General features: G+C 46.5%; 2 protein-coding genes across 6 annotated transcripts in view; both read left to right on the plus strand.

The window, feature by feature from the left end:
• The window catches only part of Hmgxb4 (HMG-box containing 4), a 28,811-nt gene extending 21,634 nt beyond the window's left edge, over nucleotides 1–7,177 (plus strand). For 4 of the 5 annotated variants that reach the window (XM_045153046.1, XM_045153047.1, XM_045153048.1 and 1 more), the window contains 2 exons: nucleotides 3,966–4,088; nucleotides 5,145–7,177. In XM_045153046.1, coding sequence (XP_045008981.1) covers nucleotides 3,966–4,088; nucleotides 5,145–5,189 — 168 coding nt within the window. In that variant the 3' untranslated portion in view covers nucleotides 5,190–7,177. The remainder of the gene's footprint in view (nucleotides 1–3,965; nucleotides 4,089–5,144) is intronic. The other variant, XR_006637754.1, reaches the window with a different exon arrangement.
• Nucleotides 7,178–12,806: 5,629 nt separating this feature from the next.
• The window catches only part of Tom1 (target of myb1 membrane trafficking protein), a 39,213-nt gene continuing 34,201 nt past the window's right edge, over nucleotides 12,807–17,818 (plus strand). The window contains exon 1 of the mRNA XM_004650256.3: nucleotides 12,807–12,939. Coding sequence (XP_004650313.2) covers nucleotides 12,888–12,939 — 52 coding nt within the window. The 5' untranslated portion in view covers nucleotides 12,807–12,887. The remainder of the gene's footprint in view (nucleotides 12,940–17,818) is intronic.

Genomic DNA, 17,818 nt, shown 5'->3' on the forward strand with positions numbered 1-17,818 from the left:
TAAGTGCGGGGATGAAAGGCGTGCACCACCACGCCCAGTTTGTTTTAGTCTTTACACATTCAGAAGACAGGCATGGTGGCACACAGCTGAAATCCCAGCACTCAGGAGAATTGTCACAAGTCGGAATCCAGCCTGGTACTTGGTAAGTTTCAGGCCAGCCAGGGCTATCTAGCAAGACCCTGTCTCACAAAGCCAAGCAAAAAGAAACAAGCAGCAGCTGGAGAAGCTGAGGTTCTGAAGCCCTGTTACTGTGCACTATACAGTGTTACTCTAAATTATACAGCGTTCTGCCCAAGGGAGGTCTTTGTTCTCCTAAGCTTATTCAAAAGTCTCATCATGCTGTGAGCACCCAATCTGTTGTGGCCATGTGTGTCCAATATTCAGTTTCTGCCTATACTGTCTTTATAACTCAGTAATGGAGTGCTTCAATGCTCAGTTCTAGTAAGATAGTCCAGCAAAGAAATCATTTAAACAACTTTTAAGCTAAGCACTCTGGGTAGGAATGTAAAGCTAGTCACTTGTTTTTATGTGGAAACTAAATTACTATTCAGCAAAATACCAAACACTGCAAGAGATGAATCTATGCCTGAGTTCTTTGGCAAATGTCTAAAAATTCAGTAGATCTTGAAAGAACTTGGACAGCCAGGCATGATCGCACACTCCTTGGATCCCAGCACTTGGGAGGCAGAGGTAGGAGGATCGCCGTGAGTTTGAGGCCACCCTGAATTCCAGGTCAGCCTGGGCCTGAGTGAGACCCTACCTCAAAAACCAAAGGGAGAAAAACCCACCAACAACAAAGAGTAACTGAAAGCATGGCAAGGGCAATGACAGATCAGGGGTCACTCCTGTAACCAGGAAAGAGAAAGAGCTTGGCAGGTTCTACAGTGCTTTCTTCTGCAAGAACCTCGAGATTTAATTCATATCCATAAAATTCACTGTTAGAGTGCAGACCATTTCCATGACCCCCAAAAGAAACCCTGTATCCAGAAGCAGCTGTGTGCCATTCCCTCTTGTTCACTGCTCCCCAGAGTATAATCACCTGCATATAGCCTTGCTGTTTGTACTTTCCTTGTGCCACTTGTAATGTCCTTGTAGCACTTTATTTAAATAAATGTATCCACTTTTACAATATTCTTTTTGTTTGTTTGCTTTGGTTTTGGTTTTCCAAGGTAGGGTCTCACTCTAGTCTGGGCTGACTTGGAATTCACTATGTAGTCTCAGGGTGGCCTTGAACTCACAGCAATCCTTCTACCTGTGCCTCCTGAGTGCTAGGATTAAAGGAGTGCACCACCACACCCACCCTTCACTTTTATGATATTCTTTACATCACAAGGATGATGTTTGGATGGGGGGGGGTGATATTTATAGTGCCATAATGGCTGTATAACTATAAAAGCTAAAGTTCATATATATGTCACCTGAAATTAAGGAATAATGATTAAGATTGAATGTCTGGGACTGGAGAGATGGCTTAGCAGTTAAGACATTTGCCTGCAAAGCCGAAGGACCCAGGTCCCACATAAGCCAGATGCACAAGGGGCACATGCATCTGGAGTTCATTTGCAGTGGCTACAGGCCCTAATGTGCCCATTCTCTCCCTCCCTCTCACTTTCTCTCTCACTCTCTCTCTGGCTGTCTCTTTCTCTCTCTCTGCTTGCAAATAAATAAAAATTTAGTTGTGTTGTTTAAAAAAAAAAAAGATTGAATGTCTGAAGCCACATGAAGTTAATTGACAAGGTGTGCACTGTCAGCCTGAGAAGTAGAGCCCCGTCCAGCTGGCCCGCCAGCCCTCGTCCTGCTTTCTGTGCTCACCGAGCAGTTTGAAGACTCAAAAACCAGTGTCCCTTGGGCATGGCAGCACATAGCTGTGGTCCCAGGACCAGGAGACTGAGGCAGGATTGCTGAAAGTTAGAAATCAGCATGTACCACAACATGAATCTCTGTCTCAAAGTATAAGAAGGGGAAAGGGAGGGAACAGTGTCATTGATGGAATTGAGTCAGAAAGGTCTTGTGAAAGGGAAGCCCATAAGTTGAGGGGGAGACATTTCAAACAAAACAGGGACATCTGTGTCTCACCCTCAGAGGGTAAGAGGAGGCCTACTAGGCTTCTGGGCCTCCCACCCCCACTTGAGCCAGATTGGATTTTTTTGACAATTTTTATACACGTACATAATGAATTTTGATAATATTCACACACATACACGCAAGCGCACGCACACATACACATATCTGCCACCTTCTTAAGTGCCTTAACTGCTGAGCCATCTGGTGACCCTCTTCTTCCCACTCCTACTGTCATGTTGTTTTTGGGGGTGAGTGGCCCCTCAAGTTTCATTAAGGTTACTTGCATAAACATGGGTGGGGACTGTTACATGTATTGGGGTTTCATAGAAGATTTTATTGAAAGAGCAGCTGCCAAGATGCTGAAACAGAGGAGGAGCAAAGCAAATGGGGTACTTCGGGCACACAGCGTGCGGTGGTAGAAAGCCAGGCAGAGCACCTTCAGTGGACACTGTAGTGTTTGTAGTTTGCCGTTCTGCAACAAGAGGTTTTCAGCAGGACAAAGTGACTAGAATGTCCACTGGGTTCTCTCTCAGAAGGTCCCCCAACTCATGAGTGAAGAGAGGCCAGCAGACAGGAGATATTACAATGGCAACCCAGTGTAGCTGGGGCGACTATTTAAAGTTAATCCAGCAATTTTTCCTTTTTTTTTTCTCAGTTTTTATTAACATTTTCCATGATTATAAAAAGTATCCCATTGTAATAACCTTCTTCCCCCCCCCCCCCGCCCTTCCTCTTTGAAATTCCATTCTCCATCGTATCCCCTCCCCATCTCAATCAGTCTCTCTTTTACTTTGATGTCATGGTCTTTTCCTCCTCTTATGGTGGTCTTGTGTAGGTAGTGTCAGGCACTTTGAGGTCATGGATATCCAGGCCATTTCGTGTCTAGAGGAGCACGTTGTACAGAGTCCTGCCCTTCCTTAGGGTCTTACATTCTTTCTTCAGGAGAGGAAGTTGTTTGTTTTCAGGCAGGGTCTCACTCATGGTTTTCTTTTCTTTTTAATATTTTTTTTTTGTTTTTTTTTTTTTTTTTTGAGAGAGAGAAAATGGGCACACCAGGGCTTCAGCCATTGTAAATGAACTCCAGATGCATGTACCACCTTGTGTATCTGGCTTATGTGGGTCCTGGGGAATTGAATTTGGGTCCTTTGGTTTCACAGGCAAATGCCTTAACCACTAAGCCATCTCTCAAGCCCATGGTTATCTTTCTGCCTCAGCTTCCACAGTCCAGAATGACAGGCATGAGCCACTATACCTGACCTGAATTCACTATGGAGTCTCAGGATGCCCTCAAACTGACAGTGATCCTCCTATCTCTGCCTCTTGAGTGCTGGGATTAAAGGTGTTCACCACCATGCCCAGCATTTTTGGCTTTTAGGAGACAAGGTCTTTCTCTAGCCCAGGCTAGCCTTGTGTACACTCATGGTAATCTTCCTACTTCAGTTTCCCAAGTGCTGGGATTAAAAACATGAGCCACTTTAAGCGCTTGCCTGTGAAGCCTAAGGACCCCGGTTCGAGGTCCCACGTTAGCCAGATGCACAAGGGGGCGCACGCATCTGGAGTTCGTTTGCAGAGGCTGGAAGCCCTGGCGCGCCCATTCCCTCTCTCTCCCTCTATCTGTCTTTCTCTCTCTGTCTGTCACTCTCAAATAAATAAATAAATAAATAAATAAATAAATAAATAAATAAAAATAAATAAATCAGGAAAGAAAAAAAAAACATGAGCCACTATGCCTGACCAAGAGGTATATTAAGAGGACATAAAGGAACAGGACCTTAAAGACCACAGGGGAAGCCAGGCATGGTGGCAGCACACACGTTTAGCCAAAAGAAAAAAAGGTGGAATCATCGAGAAGATAGAGCACGCTTGAAGGAATGTGCTTTGAGTTGGTCTCCTCTGTGCAGGGCATGGTGGCAGTGTCTGGCAGTTTGTCAGTGCTTCTGGATTCCATTATCTGCGCTCTTGGCCCCTTGGCATGTCTGACTACACAACTGCCTGAATTGAATGGCTGTCCCAAACAAGTCTTGGTGAGTTTCCTTTGTTTTTTTTTTTTGTTGTTGTTGTTGTTGTTGTTGTTCTTGTTTGGTGGGGGGCAGTGGTCAGAGTCCTTGGGAGGCTGAGAGACCCTCCCTTAATGAGCACTGTCAAGTCCAGACTCCTGAGGCTTTAAGGTACATGGCGCTCCCTTCATGCATTGTCCCACAGAACATGGCACTGTTACAAATACGTACTGTGCTTTCAATGGCACTGGGAAACATCATTTCCAAAAGAACTCTTTGGGGTTTTTCTTTTTCTTTTTATTTTCTTTTTTAAAATTAATTTATTTATTAGAGATAGAGAGAGGGAGAGAGAGAGTATGGGTATGCCAGGGCCTCCAGCCACGGCAAACAAACTCCAGACACATGTGCCACCTTGTGCGTCTGGCTTACGTGGGACCTGGGTAATTGAATCTGGGTCCTTAGGCTTCGGAGGCATGTGCCTTAACTGCTAAGCCATCTCTCCAGCCCTTATTTGCAAGCATAGACAGTATGGGTGTGCCAAGGCCTCTTGCCATGGCTTACGGAATCCACATGTATGAGCCACTTTGTGCATTTGGTTTTATATTGCTACTGGAAAATTGAACCCCAGTCCATTAGGCTTTACAAGCAAGTGCTTTAAGTACTGAGCCATCTTCTCAGCTCACTTTTTGTTTTGTTTTGTTTTAAATACTTGTACTTAAGAGAAAGTGGATATGCCAGAGCCTCTTGCTGCTGTAAATGAACTCCAGATGCATGTGCCACTTCGTGCATCTGACTTTACATAGCTACTAGGGAATCAAACCCCAGGCTAGGAGGTTTTGCAGATAAGCACTTTTAACCACGGAGCCATCTCCCTGGCCCCAAAATAGTTCTTTGAAAGCTGTCGGACCCTTGAGGTGCTGCAACACGACAATGTAGAAGTTTCTGCTTCTTTGTTCTTAGAGTGAGTAAAGTGAGCAGAGATGCTCCTGACATATCTGACCACTGGTGCCTGACTGTCGCTCTTGTGGACAAGGAACCACAATAAAGTGCTCTTCAATTGAACCCTTTCTCCTTGTTTTGCAGTCAAACACACTAGACAACATTGCTTACATCATGCCTGGACTGTGACAGCAAAGACTCCTGGGACAGAAACCTCTTCTCCCTCTTTGCTGGTTTGTGTATATATAACTGACTGTTCCAGATCCCTTCGCTGGCCTCTGGGTATAGGTTTTAAATTTTTATATCTATACATACATATATATGTGTATATATAATGTACAGTATATACATAGGACTGTAACTACTTTGATTTTAATAATTTTATGACATGGCAAAGGTTTAGCTAAGAGGAAACTGGCATGAATATGGGCTTGTGATTCTTTATTCTTTTGTGGATAAATCTGCCTTAAAAACCAGTGTAACTCGGGGGCTGAGGGCTTGTTCTGGGTGCCACATGCATCTCCTTATGGATGGCTAAAATGTGATTTTTTTCCAAACTCAGTTGTACCTCCAGACCCATCACTGACCATTTGCCTTACCTGTCTTAAATGGGAAATATAATATAGATGATGGGAGGATGCCAGCCGAGCACAGTACAAACTTGACATGACCTGGGAGGCAATACGCTCTTTCCCACGGTAGCTGCTGAGAGGACTAAGCAGGGGTTTGTTCCAATCCCTACTACACAGGTGTCCATGTCTTACGTTCTGTTGTAATCATTGCTACCACTGGCAGCCTCAGTTACATGATTCCTGGCAGCAGGAAAATACCTTGGCATAGGACCAGCTGTCAATGCCACCAGCTGAGCCTGTGTATATTCTCAGCTGCCCAAGAACCTTTGGTCTAGCCAAGAGCTGGTTTCTCTCATTGGCAACATAAGTTGGCCACCAAATCCTCACACGTTCTGCTATTTAGCTGCTTGGTGGTTACAGAACTTTGTCCAGCAGGTTCTTGGATTCGTCTCACTGGTTCCCCTGGTGGGCAAATGCTGTTCTGCATTCCACATGTAAGAGAATTGCAAAAAAGTACTCAGTTCTCCTGTAGGTTTATTTATACGTGTGTGTGAATGTATATTTTAATTATGTGTATTTAACTCTTTAAAATTTTGATTTTAATTTATCCTGTAAATTTCTGTATATATAATTTAATAACAAAAGCCTCCACCAGCAATAGCATGTGGATCATACAGATTTGTCATTTCTTCCTTCTAGTCTCTTCTGAAAACTAATCTACATTCTAAGGTGTTGGAACTTAAACAGGAATCATGATGTTGGTATTCTAATTCTGTGTAAAGAAACTTCATGGCCTTCAATAATGTTAGGAAGCGGACTAAAGGGGAAGTTGCAACTCCCAGCCACCCTGACTCCCTAAGAACCAGACCTGCTTTCCAGTCAGGAAAATAGCTGAGCACTGCAGGGTTGCTTCTGAATTGGCCGTGAGATTCCCCACCAAAGCCAAGCCGAGGCGGCCATGCTTCCTTCCCCCAGCCTGCGTGGACCGGCATCTCGTGAAGCTCTAAGGACTGCAGCCAGCTTCAATCCTATTGCATCCCCGACTCCCCACTGGGCTGCCGGCTGCCGCAGGGTGGGCTTCTCAGAGGTGTTCTTGCTGCTGAATCCCTGTCCTAGCTCAGAGCAGTTTTAAGATTTAATCAGGTAAAGAAGGAAACTAAAATCAAGAAGAGTAGAGATTTTCACCTGACTTCATGTACGAGCGCCATGCCTCATTTGTACCCATGGGAGTTTCCTGTGTGAAACTGTTTTCCGGAGAGGCCAGAAGCCATGGAAGGTACAGGAAGCAGTCAGTACTTCCATTGTCATTTGTATACCGTAATGAAATCCTGATGAGGACCTGCGTTTTCATGTGCTTTCCTTTGAAACCTCATCCTGTTGTATTTGTACTAAAGCTTTGTACACATTTGTATAATAATCTGTACCTTGTGGTATTTGGTACTATTCGGGGAAAATCTTTCGATTCAGCCTTCTTGCAGCTTTTATATTATTATTTTTTGTTTTTTAAAATAAATCCTGGTGGTTTGATCCAAATCCCATTACAGTTGTATAAAGAAATAAGATTTTGTACTTATATTATTAAAGATCGCATTTTTAATATTTGTAGCCCAGTGTCAGCTGTCTTTTCCCTAATCAGGTTAGTCACAGTTGCTATGAAATTACAAGACCTATCTTTCACACTATTCAACCATGATTTTTCTTTCAAAAAAAAATCAACCTGAAATAGAGGTCAAGTTTCTAATCAGTTGTTTTTCTCATTTACTGTTTCTATAATTTTTCTGTTGTAGAGGCTCTCTTATCATTTGCAAATTGCAGAGAATCTGAGAGTTGTGGCTACACTCATTGTCAAGTGAAAATGTGTGTTGTGGTGTGGGCTTAATCCAACAAAGGGTCCCCACAGTGTGTCTATATCCTGTTCTGAAGACAGTGTGGCCCCTGCAGTTTCAACATGATTTAGGCGGTGATGTGAGTAAGCTTTTTCTGGAGCTTCCAAAGTCATCTGGAAGGTAGTGTGATGCCGCCTCCCTGTTCCAGACCTACAGCCAACCAGCCTAATGTGAATGTTTAGTGATAAGATAAACACTGAATATATAGAAATTTTAAGGTATAAACCTCAGTGGATATATGAGGTGTTAAAAGTTGTAAGTATTGCCTAGGGAGAGTTGGCTCAGTGGTTAAAGGTATTTGCTTTCAAAGCCTAGTGGCCTGAGGTTCAATTCCTAAGCACCCATAAAGCTGAGTGCAAAAACTGGTATGCATGCATGTGATGTAGATTTGCAGCTGCAAGACACCCTGGAATGCACATTCACATGCAAATAGATAGGTGTTTTTTTTTAAAGTTGTAAATAGTGAAATGATAGTATTTAAAAGGCTAACAGTTGATACACTCCTGCAATCCTAGCACTCCAGGGGTAGAAGCAGGGATCTGAGTTTAAGCCAACTTGAGGAAAACCTATCTCCGAAAGGGGTTGAAGTTACAGCTCAGTGGTAGTACGAGTTTAGCCTGCACAAGGTCCTGGGTATGAACCCAACACCAGGGAAAAGGGAAAAAAACAAAAAAACATTGAGCCAGGCATGGTGGCACACCTCTTTAATCCCAGCACTTGGGAGGCAGAAGTAGGAGGATCTCCATGAGTTCAAGGCCACCCTGAGACTCCACAGTGAATTGCAGGTCAGCCTGGACTAGAGTAAAACCCTACCTCAAAGAAAAAAAAAAAAGGGTGATTTATGGGCTGCAGAAATGGCTTAGTGATTAAAGGCACTTGCTTACAAAGCCTGACAGCCTGTTCCATTCCACAGTACCCACCTAAAGCCAGATGCACTAACTGACACATGCGTCTAGAGTTCCATTTGTAGTAGCAGAAAAACCCTGGCATGGCCAAACTCACCCACTCTGCCTCTTTCTCAAGAATTTTGTTTTGTTTTGTTTGTTTTCCAAGGTAGGGTCTCACTCTAGCTCAAACTGACCTGGAATTCACTACGGAATCTCAGGGTGGCCTCGAACTCTGCGATCCTCCTACTTCTGCCTCCCGAGTGCTGGGATTAAAGGCGTGCGCCACCACACCTAGCTTTGCAAACACATTTGTGAAGTAGAGTCTCACTCTAGTCCAGGCTGACCTGGAATTAATTCACTGTGTAGTATTAGGACAATCCTCCTACCTCTGCCTCCCAAGTGCTGGGATTAAAAGCATGTGCCACCAGGCTAGAATTTTTTTTTTTTAATTTGGTTTCTTTTTTTTTTTTGGTTTGGTTTGGTTTTGTTTTTCGAGGTAGGGTCTCACTCTACCCCAGGCTGACCTGGAATTCACTATGAAGTCTCAGGGTGGCCTCAAACAGCAATCCTCTACCTCTGCCTCCCAAGTGCTGGGATTAAAGGCATGCGCCACCACGCCCAGCTTTAACTTGGTTTCTTGAAGTAGTGTCTCACTCAAACTCAGGCTGACCTGCAATTCAATGTGTAATCTTGAGGTGGCTTTGTACTCACAGCGATTCTCATCCCTCTGCCTTCGAGTGCTGGGATTAAAGACTTGTGGCACCATGCCCTGCCCCATATTTTTTGTTGTTGTTAAATCAATCCACACAACACCTCTGGGAGCTGGAGGGATGGTTCACTGGTTAAGGCACTTGCCTGCAGAGCTTAACAATAAGAGTTCAATTCCCTAGTACCTATGTCGATACCATTCTCTCCTTTTTTTTTTTTTTTTTTTTTGAGATAGGGTCTCACTGTAGCCCAGGCTGACCTGGAATTCACTATGGAGTCTCAGGCTGGCCTCAAATTCATGGTAATCCTCCTACCTCTGCCTCCTGAGTGCTGGGATTAAAGGCGTACACCACCACATCCCCTATTACTGTCTTAAGTTTGGTAGCAACATATTTCAATTTCTGTCTGAAAATGCTTAAAGGAGGGATATAGTAGTCTTACAGTATATCAATCTCAAGGGACTTCTTACCTTTATTTACCCTTAGGCACGGTATTGGGGTGAGAGATGGTGCAGCAGTTAAAGGCTCTTGGTTGTAAGGCATGGTATTATTATTACTAAAACATTTACAGGGGAAAAAATAAAACATTGCTAATTAAGTTTGCTTCTTACTAGTGCATTTTAAAAATAATTTTAATGCTTTGTGCTGCGCTTAAAATGTTTGCCATATATATTCCTATCTACCGTTTTGGTAAAACTGACAAACTCATTTATGTATGAAGCTACATAGTATCCTGTTTGCATTCAGTATGATTGTACTTTCCGCTTGGGAATATTTAGGTTGTTTCTGATTTCCTACTATGAAGAATAAAGCTTTTAAGAACTTAACATAAATGGACACCTAATATGAGCATGTTAAAGGTTACTAATGGAGAATCCAAAAGTTTATGCTAACTAATACTGCATATAACCAGGCAGTATGCTTGTTAGAAAGAAAGACATGGAAATTACCTGACACAAAAGCATCTTAAATGTACATCCCCGTCCATCCATCCACCCAGCATAATCCAGATGCCATAACTGAATGGAAGACTGGTTCGTTTTAAATTTGCATACAGCTGGGTGTGGTGGCTTATGCCTTTAATCCCAACATTTGGGAGGCAGAGGTAAGAGGATCACTATGAGTTCAAGGCTACCCTGAGACTACAGACTGAATTCCAGGTCAGCCTGAGCTAGAGTGAGACCCTATCTCGAAAAACCAAAAATATAAAAATAAATTTGCATACATTCATAGTGTTAGACAAAAGTATCTTCACAGAACATCTAGATTACTGGGGAAAGATGCTTTTTTTTTTTTACTGTCTCATAAGTACTGTTGAAATATTTGAAGTAGGGTTTATATTGTGAAGATATCAGACTTCATAGCTGCTCAAACAAGTAAACTTTTTTTTTTTTTAAGATTTTTATTTATTTATTTGAGAGTGACACAGAGAGAAAGAGGCAGATGTAGAAAGAGAGAGAATGGGCGCGCCAGGGCTTCCAGCCACTGTGAACAAACTCCAGATGCATGCACCCCCTTGTGCATCTGGATAACATGGGTCCTGGGGAATCGAGCCTCGAAACGGGGCCCTTAGGCTTCACAGGCAAGTGCTTAACCGCTAAGCCATCTCTCCAGCCCTAAGTAAACTTTTTTTTTTTTTTTTACTTTTTTGTTGACATCTTCCATAATTATAGACAGAACACTATGGTAATTCCCTTTCTTACCTCCACTCACTGCCTTCAATTTGTCTTCTATTATGAAGGTCTTGTGTAGGTTCAGGCACTGCAAGGTCATGAATATCAAGGCCATTTTGTGTGAGGACAAATGCATTGAAAGCAATCCTACCCTTCCTCTGGCTCTTACATTCTTTCTGCCACCTCTTCTGCAATGGAAGTTGTGATGGAACTGTTTCAGTGAAACAAGTAAACTTCTAATCCCAGAAGCGATTTACTTCTTTGTTTCCTATTACAGTCAGATTTGCATTGCTCGTAGAAATCACCCAACCAAGAGCAGCTTGTGGGAAAAAAGAGGTTTATTTTGGCTTCTAGGCTCAAAGGGGGAAGTTCCATGATGGCAGGGGAAAACAATGGCATGAGCAGAGGGTTGACACATGATCTGGCCAACATCAGGTGTACAACAGGAACAGGAGAGTGTGCCAAACACTGGCAGAGGGAGACTGGCTATAATACCCATAAGCCCACCCCCAACAATATACTGCCTCCAGGAGGCATTAATTCCAAAACCTCCATCAGCTGGGGAACCTAGAGTTCAGAACACCTAAGTTTATGGGGGACACCTGAATCAAACCACCGCATTTCCCATCCTTCCAAATTTGTGCTTACTCAGTTTAGCCTTTGAGATCTGACATCACAAACACGATCAGTAAAGCTCCCCACAGAGGCCCATTATGTCTTGGTGGTCTGTGTGAAGAAAACCATAACCCACTGGTCAGGTATCATGTGGGTGTCATCTGACAGCACACAACCCAAAGACGGAAGATGTCTGAGTCACAAACCTGGGAAAGACCTTGGAGATTCTTAACCTGGGTGCACTCTTGTGATTCTGAAGCTCAAGAAACTCCCTGAGGTTGGCTTTTCCTTCAGAAAGGATCATGACTTCAAGTTTTCAAAGGAATCTGTGACCTTAAGGCACCATAGTGCTGAGAAGATGTGACAGAGGAGTACTGAGCGCTGAAACATCTCTATTACTCCTTCCAAGGCTCAGGGTCCACTGTGGAAGTAAGAGCCAGAGGAAGGGTAGGACTCCTGACAATGTGCTCCTCCAGACACAAAATGGCCTGGATACCCACGACCCTCTCAGTGCTTGACACTACATACCTCACCAAGACCATCATAATAGGAGGAAAAGATGATGACATCAAAATAAAAGAATGAGAGAGGGAGGGTATATGATAGAGTGTGGATTTGTGAAGCAGAGAATGGGAGAGGAACGATCATGGTTTATTGTAAGTATGAAGTTGTCAGTAAAATGTGGTTTAAAACGGGAGTGATGGCACACGCCTTTAATCCCAGCACTAGGGAGTCAGAAGTAGGAGGAGCTCTGTGAGATACAGAGTGAATTCCATGTCAGCCTGGGCTAGAGCGAGACCCTACCTCGAAAAATAAAACGAACATTAAAAGTGACTTAAGAGCCCTTGATTTAACTAGTATGGACAAAATGGGAGCCTGCAGTTTGCATCACAGGCAAGGTTCACGTACCACAATCACACTGCATGCTGTCCTCTGGGGTGCAGGCCGCAGTTACTTAAATTGCTCTCAGTCTTAAGGAAACAAACTCAGTCCCTTACCTCTCATTGGAGGCAAGCGAATTAGGACTGCAAGCAGGAACTCACTTTGGAGCAGGGAGACCTGACTTCAAGATTGAGCCCGGACACGACAGGGACAGTGTCACCCTCAGGCGGGTGTGTGGTCACGGAAGAGTCCCTCCCTCCTTCCCTCCCGAGGTCTAAAGGCTAAGGAGACGACCTCAGCTGGAGCTTCTGCGTAACCCTATTCCAGTCCTTTCCCGGGCCTGAGCCCCACTTTGCAGCAGTGCAGGTCTTTAGGCCACGCCCCCCGAGGGGTTTCAGCGAGAGCCTGGGCGTGGCCTGGAGGCCCGCGCTCCCAGGCCCCGCCCCCCGCCGCGCGTGACGTCCGCGCCCTCGGCGGGCCGGCAGCGAGCCTGGAGCGCCCGGACCTCGCGTCGGGGGGCGGGGCCTCGTGGCTGCGGTCCAGAGCCCCGGCTCCGCCCCACCGGCGCCTCCCCGCGGGCCGTCCCGCGGGTCACGTGACGGCTCGGCGGTGCTGGCGGTTGCTGTCAGCTGATCCCGGGGTCGGTGGCAGCGGCAGCCGCGGCGATGGACTTTCTCCTGGGGAACCCGTTCAGCTCTCCAGTGGGACAGCGCATCGGTGAGTCCCGGGAGCTCGGCGCCGCTCCACCCCTCTGCTCCGCACCGGCCTCGGCCCCCGGGGCTTCTCTAGATTCCCCGTGTCGGGCTCGGGGGAGGCCGGGAAGGCGGCGCCGCTGGCGTTTCGCTCCCGGTCGAGGTCCCGCCTGTCGTTCCCGCCCACCTTTGATTGACAGCAACGTGCACCAATGGGAGGTCTCCACTGGGGATGGATGCTCGCGATGGCCAGTAAACAAGGAGGGGAGGCGGGTCTTGGCGGCCAGGGTTCGGCCAATGTGCGCGTGCTGGGGTCCCAAGTGGAGGGAGAAAGTTTTGGGTTAAAGGGACTGGGAGGTGAGAGGGCGCCGAGTCGCGCCCCGATCCTGCTGGCGGTGCTCCCCCGGTACCGATACCTTGAGAAGGGCTGGACTCCCTTCTCCCGGGATCGGGGAAACCTGCGTCCACGGCGGCTCATAGAGACCCGGCAGCCGAGCACCTGCCGAGGCGCGCGGCCGCGGGGGAGCCCGGGTCTCCCGGCACGGAGGCTGAGCCGCTCCTCCCGCGCGCTGCGGTCTGGAGATGCGGAGCCAGTGTGACGCAGCCTCCGTGGCGTTCTGGCCCGTAATTAGGGCATGACGGCCCAGACCACCTTGGACTCGCTTGCAGACTAGAAACGATAATAAGCGAGAGTCAAAGGACACTGCCTGGCATATGGCCACGTTTTACAAGCCTAACACTGGCTATCATTGTCTCTGCGATACCACCTAGTGGGGCCAGGAATCCCTGGGAATGGCCAGACTGTAGTAGGTGTGTCCTGGGAAATCCAAATGGCTGCACTTCTCTGGGAATGGATGGTGGAGAAATCCGGCAGCACTGTGAATTCTCCTTTGGTTTGCTTTTTTGCCTTGGGCCCACATTGGGAAAGCTGGATCAATTGTTTTAATATAATTATTTTTTTTTAACTCCTGATCCTTCTGCCTCCACCTTCAGAGTGCTGGGATTACAGGCATGGGCCACCATACCCCATATATGCAGTACTTAGGGCCTTCAAACATTTCTATCCTCTGAGCTACATTACTCTGCTCCCAAAAGACTTTCCATTCTTTCTGTCTTGGAAGCCAAGCTTCCTAAGGTCAGTTGCCCAGTTCTGTTATATCTGCCACTGTGGCTGTCGGCGGTTCTTCTGAGGTGGTCGGTTATTCCGAGGGAGAGGTGGTGTCCAGAATTTACATACCAGGATGCCCCAGGAGCCCAGGTGCTGGCACACGCCCCACACTGAGTCATTGTTTGGGAGCTGAAAAGAAGGCAGCTCTATTTGAGACTTTCGACTCAAAAATATGTCAAGCAATCCGACTTAGAAAGCCAGCCACATATTCCTGAGACTTTCTGGAAAAGCTCGTCTGGGCTTAGGGTTTCAGCTAGTCAGAAAGCAGCTTCACTTCTTACCCTGAAGGTTGCCTTCCTTGGGCAAGGAATACTTTCGGCCAGAGAGAATGCTGCTGTGCGTCAGCACCACTGAGCCCTAAACCCAGTCTCACTTGTGGCCTCATTCTACCTTGGGAATCCCAAGCTACCCCCCCCCACACACACACACACCACTTCACATCAGAATAAATATCCAGGAGAGCTTGGCCCCACCTCAGAACTTCTAGCTGGTAGATCTGGGAGGATGCCAAGAATTTGCATTTCTAACAAGTTGCCAAGCGATGCTCTTGTAGCTGGAGACCACAAGTTAAACCTGTGGCTCACGCCTGTGATCTCAGTTCTAGGAAGGCTGAAGCAGGAGGATTGCCAAAAATTTGAGGCCAGCATGGAAGGAGCTTGTCTCCAAATACTGGCTTGACTGCATCTCCTTCTGATCCCAGGGAGTGGAAAGACAGACTTACCCAACACTCCAGTGGATTGGTAGCAAAGGGAAAATGTACTGCCCTGAGCTACTGAAACTTGACCCAGAGCTAGAGAGGGTGCGGAAGAGGCAGGCGTGGTGGTGCAGGTGGTACATGCCTGTGGTCCCAGCACTCAGCAGGCTGAAACGGAAGGACTGTGAGCTCAAGCCAGAGCGACATAGTGAGGTGGAGGAGCACTAATTTAGATGTCCAGGCAGAAGTACTACAAATTGGATGTGCTTTTTTTTTTTTGTTTTTTTTTGAGGTAGGTGTCTCACTCTAGCTCAGGCTGACCTGGAATTCACTATGTAGTCTCAGGGTGGCCTCAAACTCATGGAGATCCTCCTGCCTCTGCCTCCCGAGTGCTGGGATTGAAGGTGTGTGCCACCACGCCCGGGCTCTTTTTGAGACAGAGTTTCTATGTTATACAGGTTGGTTGGCCTCTTAACTCCTGGGATCCGGAGTTCCTCCCCCTCAGTTCCCAAGTAGCTGGGACCTCCAGCTTATGCCAGTGGAGCCTGACTGGCTGTGTTAACTGGTAACTGAGTTCTAGCTGTTTCTATTCCTGTAAAGCAGGCTCCTCTTTGCTGCAGGAGTAAATTGATGCCTTTTCAACATGTCCTTGTTGAGAGTGGAGCCTTAGAGGACAGACGTCCCAGAGGACAGTGAGCTCTAATGATGCTCAGTGTACAGTGTTGTCATGTCCACCGTTTGTCCACACGCACCCTGATGCGTGCTGCTCCTGTGTCCCCTAAGCCGAGCACCTGACATGATCACTCCCTCCCTGAAGCCTTCCCTAACCTTTTCTAACCCAATTTCTATTTTCTCTGTTCTGCTATCCTCTGCCTCCTGTCAATTCAAAACACAGCCTTCGCCTCACAGGGAATAAAAAAATAAAATGGTTTATTCTTGAGCCAAATATGAGTGACCATGGCCCAGAAACATGGGTTCAGGACCCCAAATAACATGCTCCAGTGTGGAAATGGTTTCATAAAGTTTTTTTTTCTTTTTCTTTTTTAACATATGTACTTACAGAGCAAGATCAAAAATCAAGAAATTCTTGAAATACATTGGTAGGAATATGAAGTATGCGTTACTGCACAGCAGGGAAGTCTCTAGCATAGGTTTCAGGTGATCTGATGACATTCTTATCTTTATCTTTTCTTATCTATCTGACCACATTCTTAGCTTTTGGGTTGGTGGAAGCCAGTGTCTGTTGATATATTTGAAAAGGCTTTATCTGATAGTCACAAGGTGGACAATGAATGGCTATTAAAGGTACTAACAGTAGCCCAGGGTAATGTAGCTCTGGATCTGCAGCATTCCGACTCTCTCCACAGTCCCGAAGCTGTAGCCAGTCAGCCTGTAGCAGCTTTAACATAGGGGTGCCCTGCCCGCCTCCCCCACTTCACATGCTTTGAGCTCCCTTTCTGAGAGCAGTTGTAAGCATGAAGCAGTCCAGTCCCCAGAAAGTGCCTGGCCTGGTGTGAGCGTGCTGGAAACTTCAGCTCTTGTGTGACTCTCCTCGTCACTCGTGCTAGATGCGCCACGGGCACACTCATACCTCCCCTTTGTCACTTTGTATCCTTCTCTCTCTAATCGGCTAGACAAACTGCCTGTCACTTACCTGACCCCTCAGCACCTAGCATGGTGCTGACACCCAGCAGCAGAGAGAGAGAGAAGAAAGGACATGAACATTATATGAACAAATACCATATGCCAGCCATGACTGCTGGAATAAATACCAGATGTCTTCATGGTGACCCTGAGAGTGTTAGGGAGAGTGACACTTGTCAGAGTCACTGCAGCCCTGGCTGTTTTCTTGTAACTTACCACACCCCCTCTGGCTGCTCAGAGCATATTTTTAAAAAACTATTTTATTTTTTTAATTTTAATTTTAATTTATTTGAGACAGATGGAGGGAAAGAGAGAGAGACACAGTAAGCATGCCAGGTCCTCTAGCTACTGCAAACTAATTCCAGCTACATGTGCCACCTTGTGCATCTGGCTTACATGGGACCTGGAGAATCAAACCTGGGTCCTTACGCTTCACAGGCAAGTGCCTTAACCACTAAGCCACCTCTGCAGCCCACAGAGTACATTTTAACTTTTCATTAGGTTCACATTATTGCTCTAGCCACATGGCAGGGGTTTGTGCACACTTCAGGTCGCTGCCCGATCGACTCATAGCCAAGTGGTGGTGACATAGTCCTCCTTTCTCAAGGCTTTTAGACCCCTCCCCAGGTATGCCCCGAGGACAAATGTTACGGAGACAGACTCCCACTTTCCACTTCTGGCTATTGACTTGAGGCTGGCACTTAGAATCTACTTGCGGACATCAGGACTGATGTAGTCATTCCCTGGGGACCATTCCACAGGCAGTCAGCTTGGTGGGGGTAGACATCGGCGCAGAACACAGAGCCTAAGGCTGGACCCAGGAGAGGAGAGTGAAGAAAAGCTCGGCACTGAGCCTGGAGTGTATAATCCCAGTACTCCGCAGGCTGAGGGCAAGCCAACTACTGTAAGTTTGAGGCTAGCCTGGCCTACATTGAGTTCCTGGCCAGCTTGGGCTACAGAGTGAGGTGTGAGATCCTGTCTCAAAAAAGACAGAGATAGGATTGCCGTGAGTTCGAGGCCACCCTGAGACGACATAGTGAATTCCAGGTCAGCCTGAGCTAGAGCGAGACCTTACCTCGGAAAAAAAAAAGAAAGAAAGAAAAGAAAATTAAAAAAGGATCAGTGCTGTCCTTGGGATCCTCCGGACTCCCAGGGAGCCACTCCAGACCCTGGGGACCTTTGAAGAAGGTGGGCTGGAAACCAGAGTGGATACTGGAGCCATAGTGTAGATACCAGACTGGTTTGTCAGGAAAGCTGGTTCCAGACCCCGTCTGCCCGTCACCCATCTCCCAGCCATGATGCAACACAGGTGCTTCCACACCCTCTTCTCCCCAGAGGTCTGGAGAGCAGGGCCAAGGGCGCCCGGGATGGGAAAGTATCGAAGGTAAAAGGCAAAAG

The sequence above is a fragment of the Jaculus jaculus genome, chromosome 6 (genome assembly GCF_020740685.1).
Source record: "Jaculus jaculus isolate mJacJac1 chromosome 6, mJacJac1.mat.Y.cur, whole genome shotgun sequence".
Classification (NCBI taxonomy): domain Eukaryota; kingdom Metazoa; phylum Chordata; class Mammalia; order Rodentia; family Dipodidae; genus Jaculus; species Jaculus jaculus.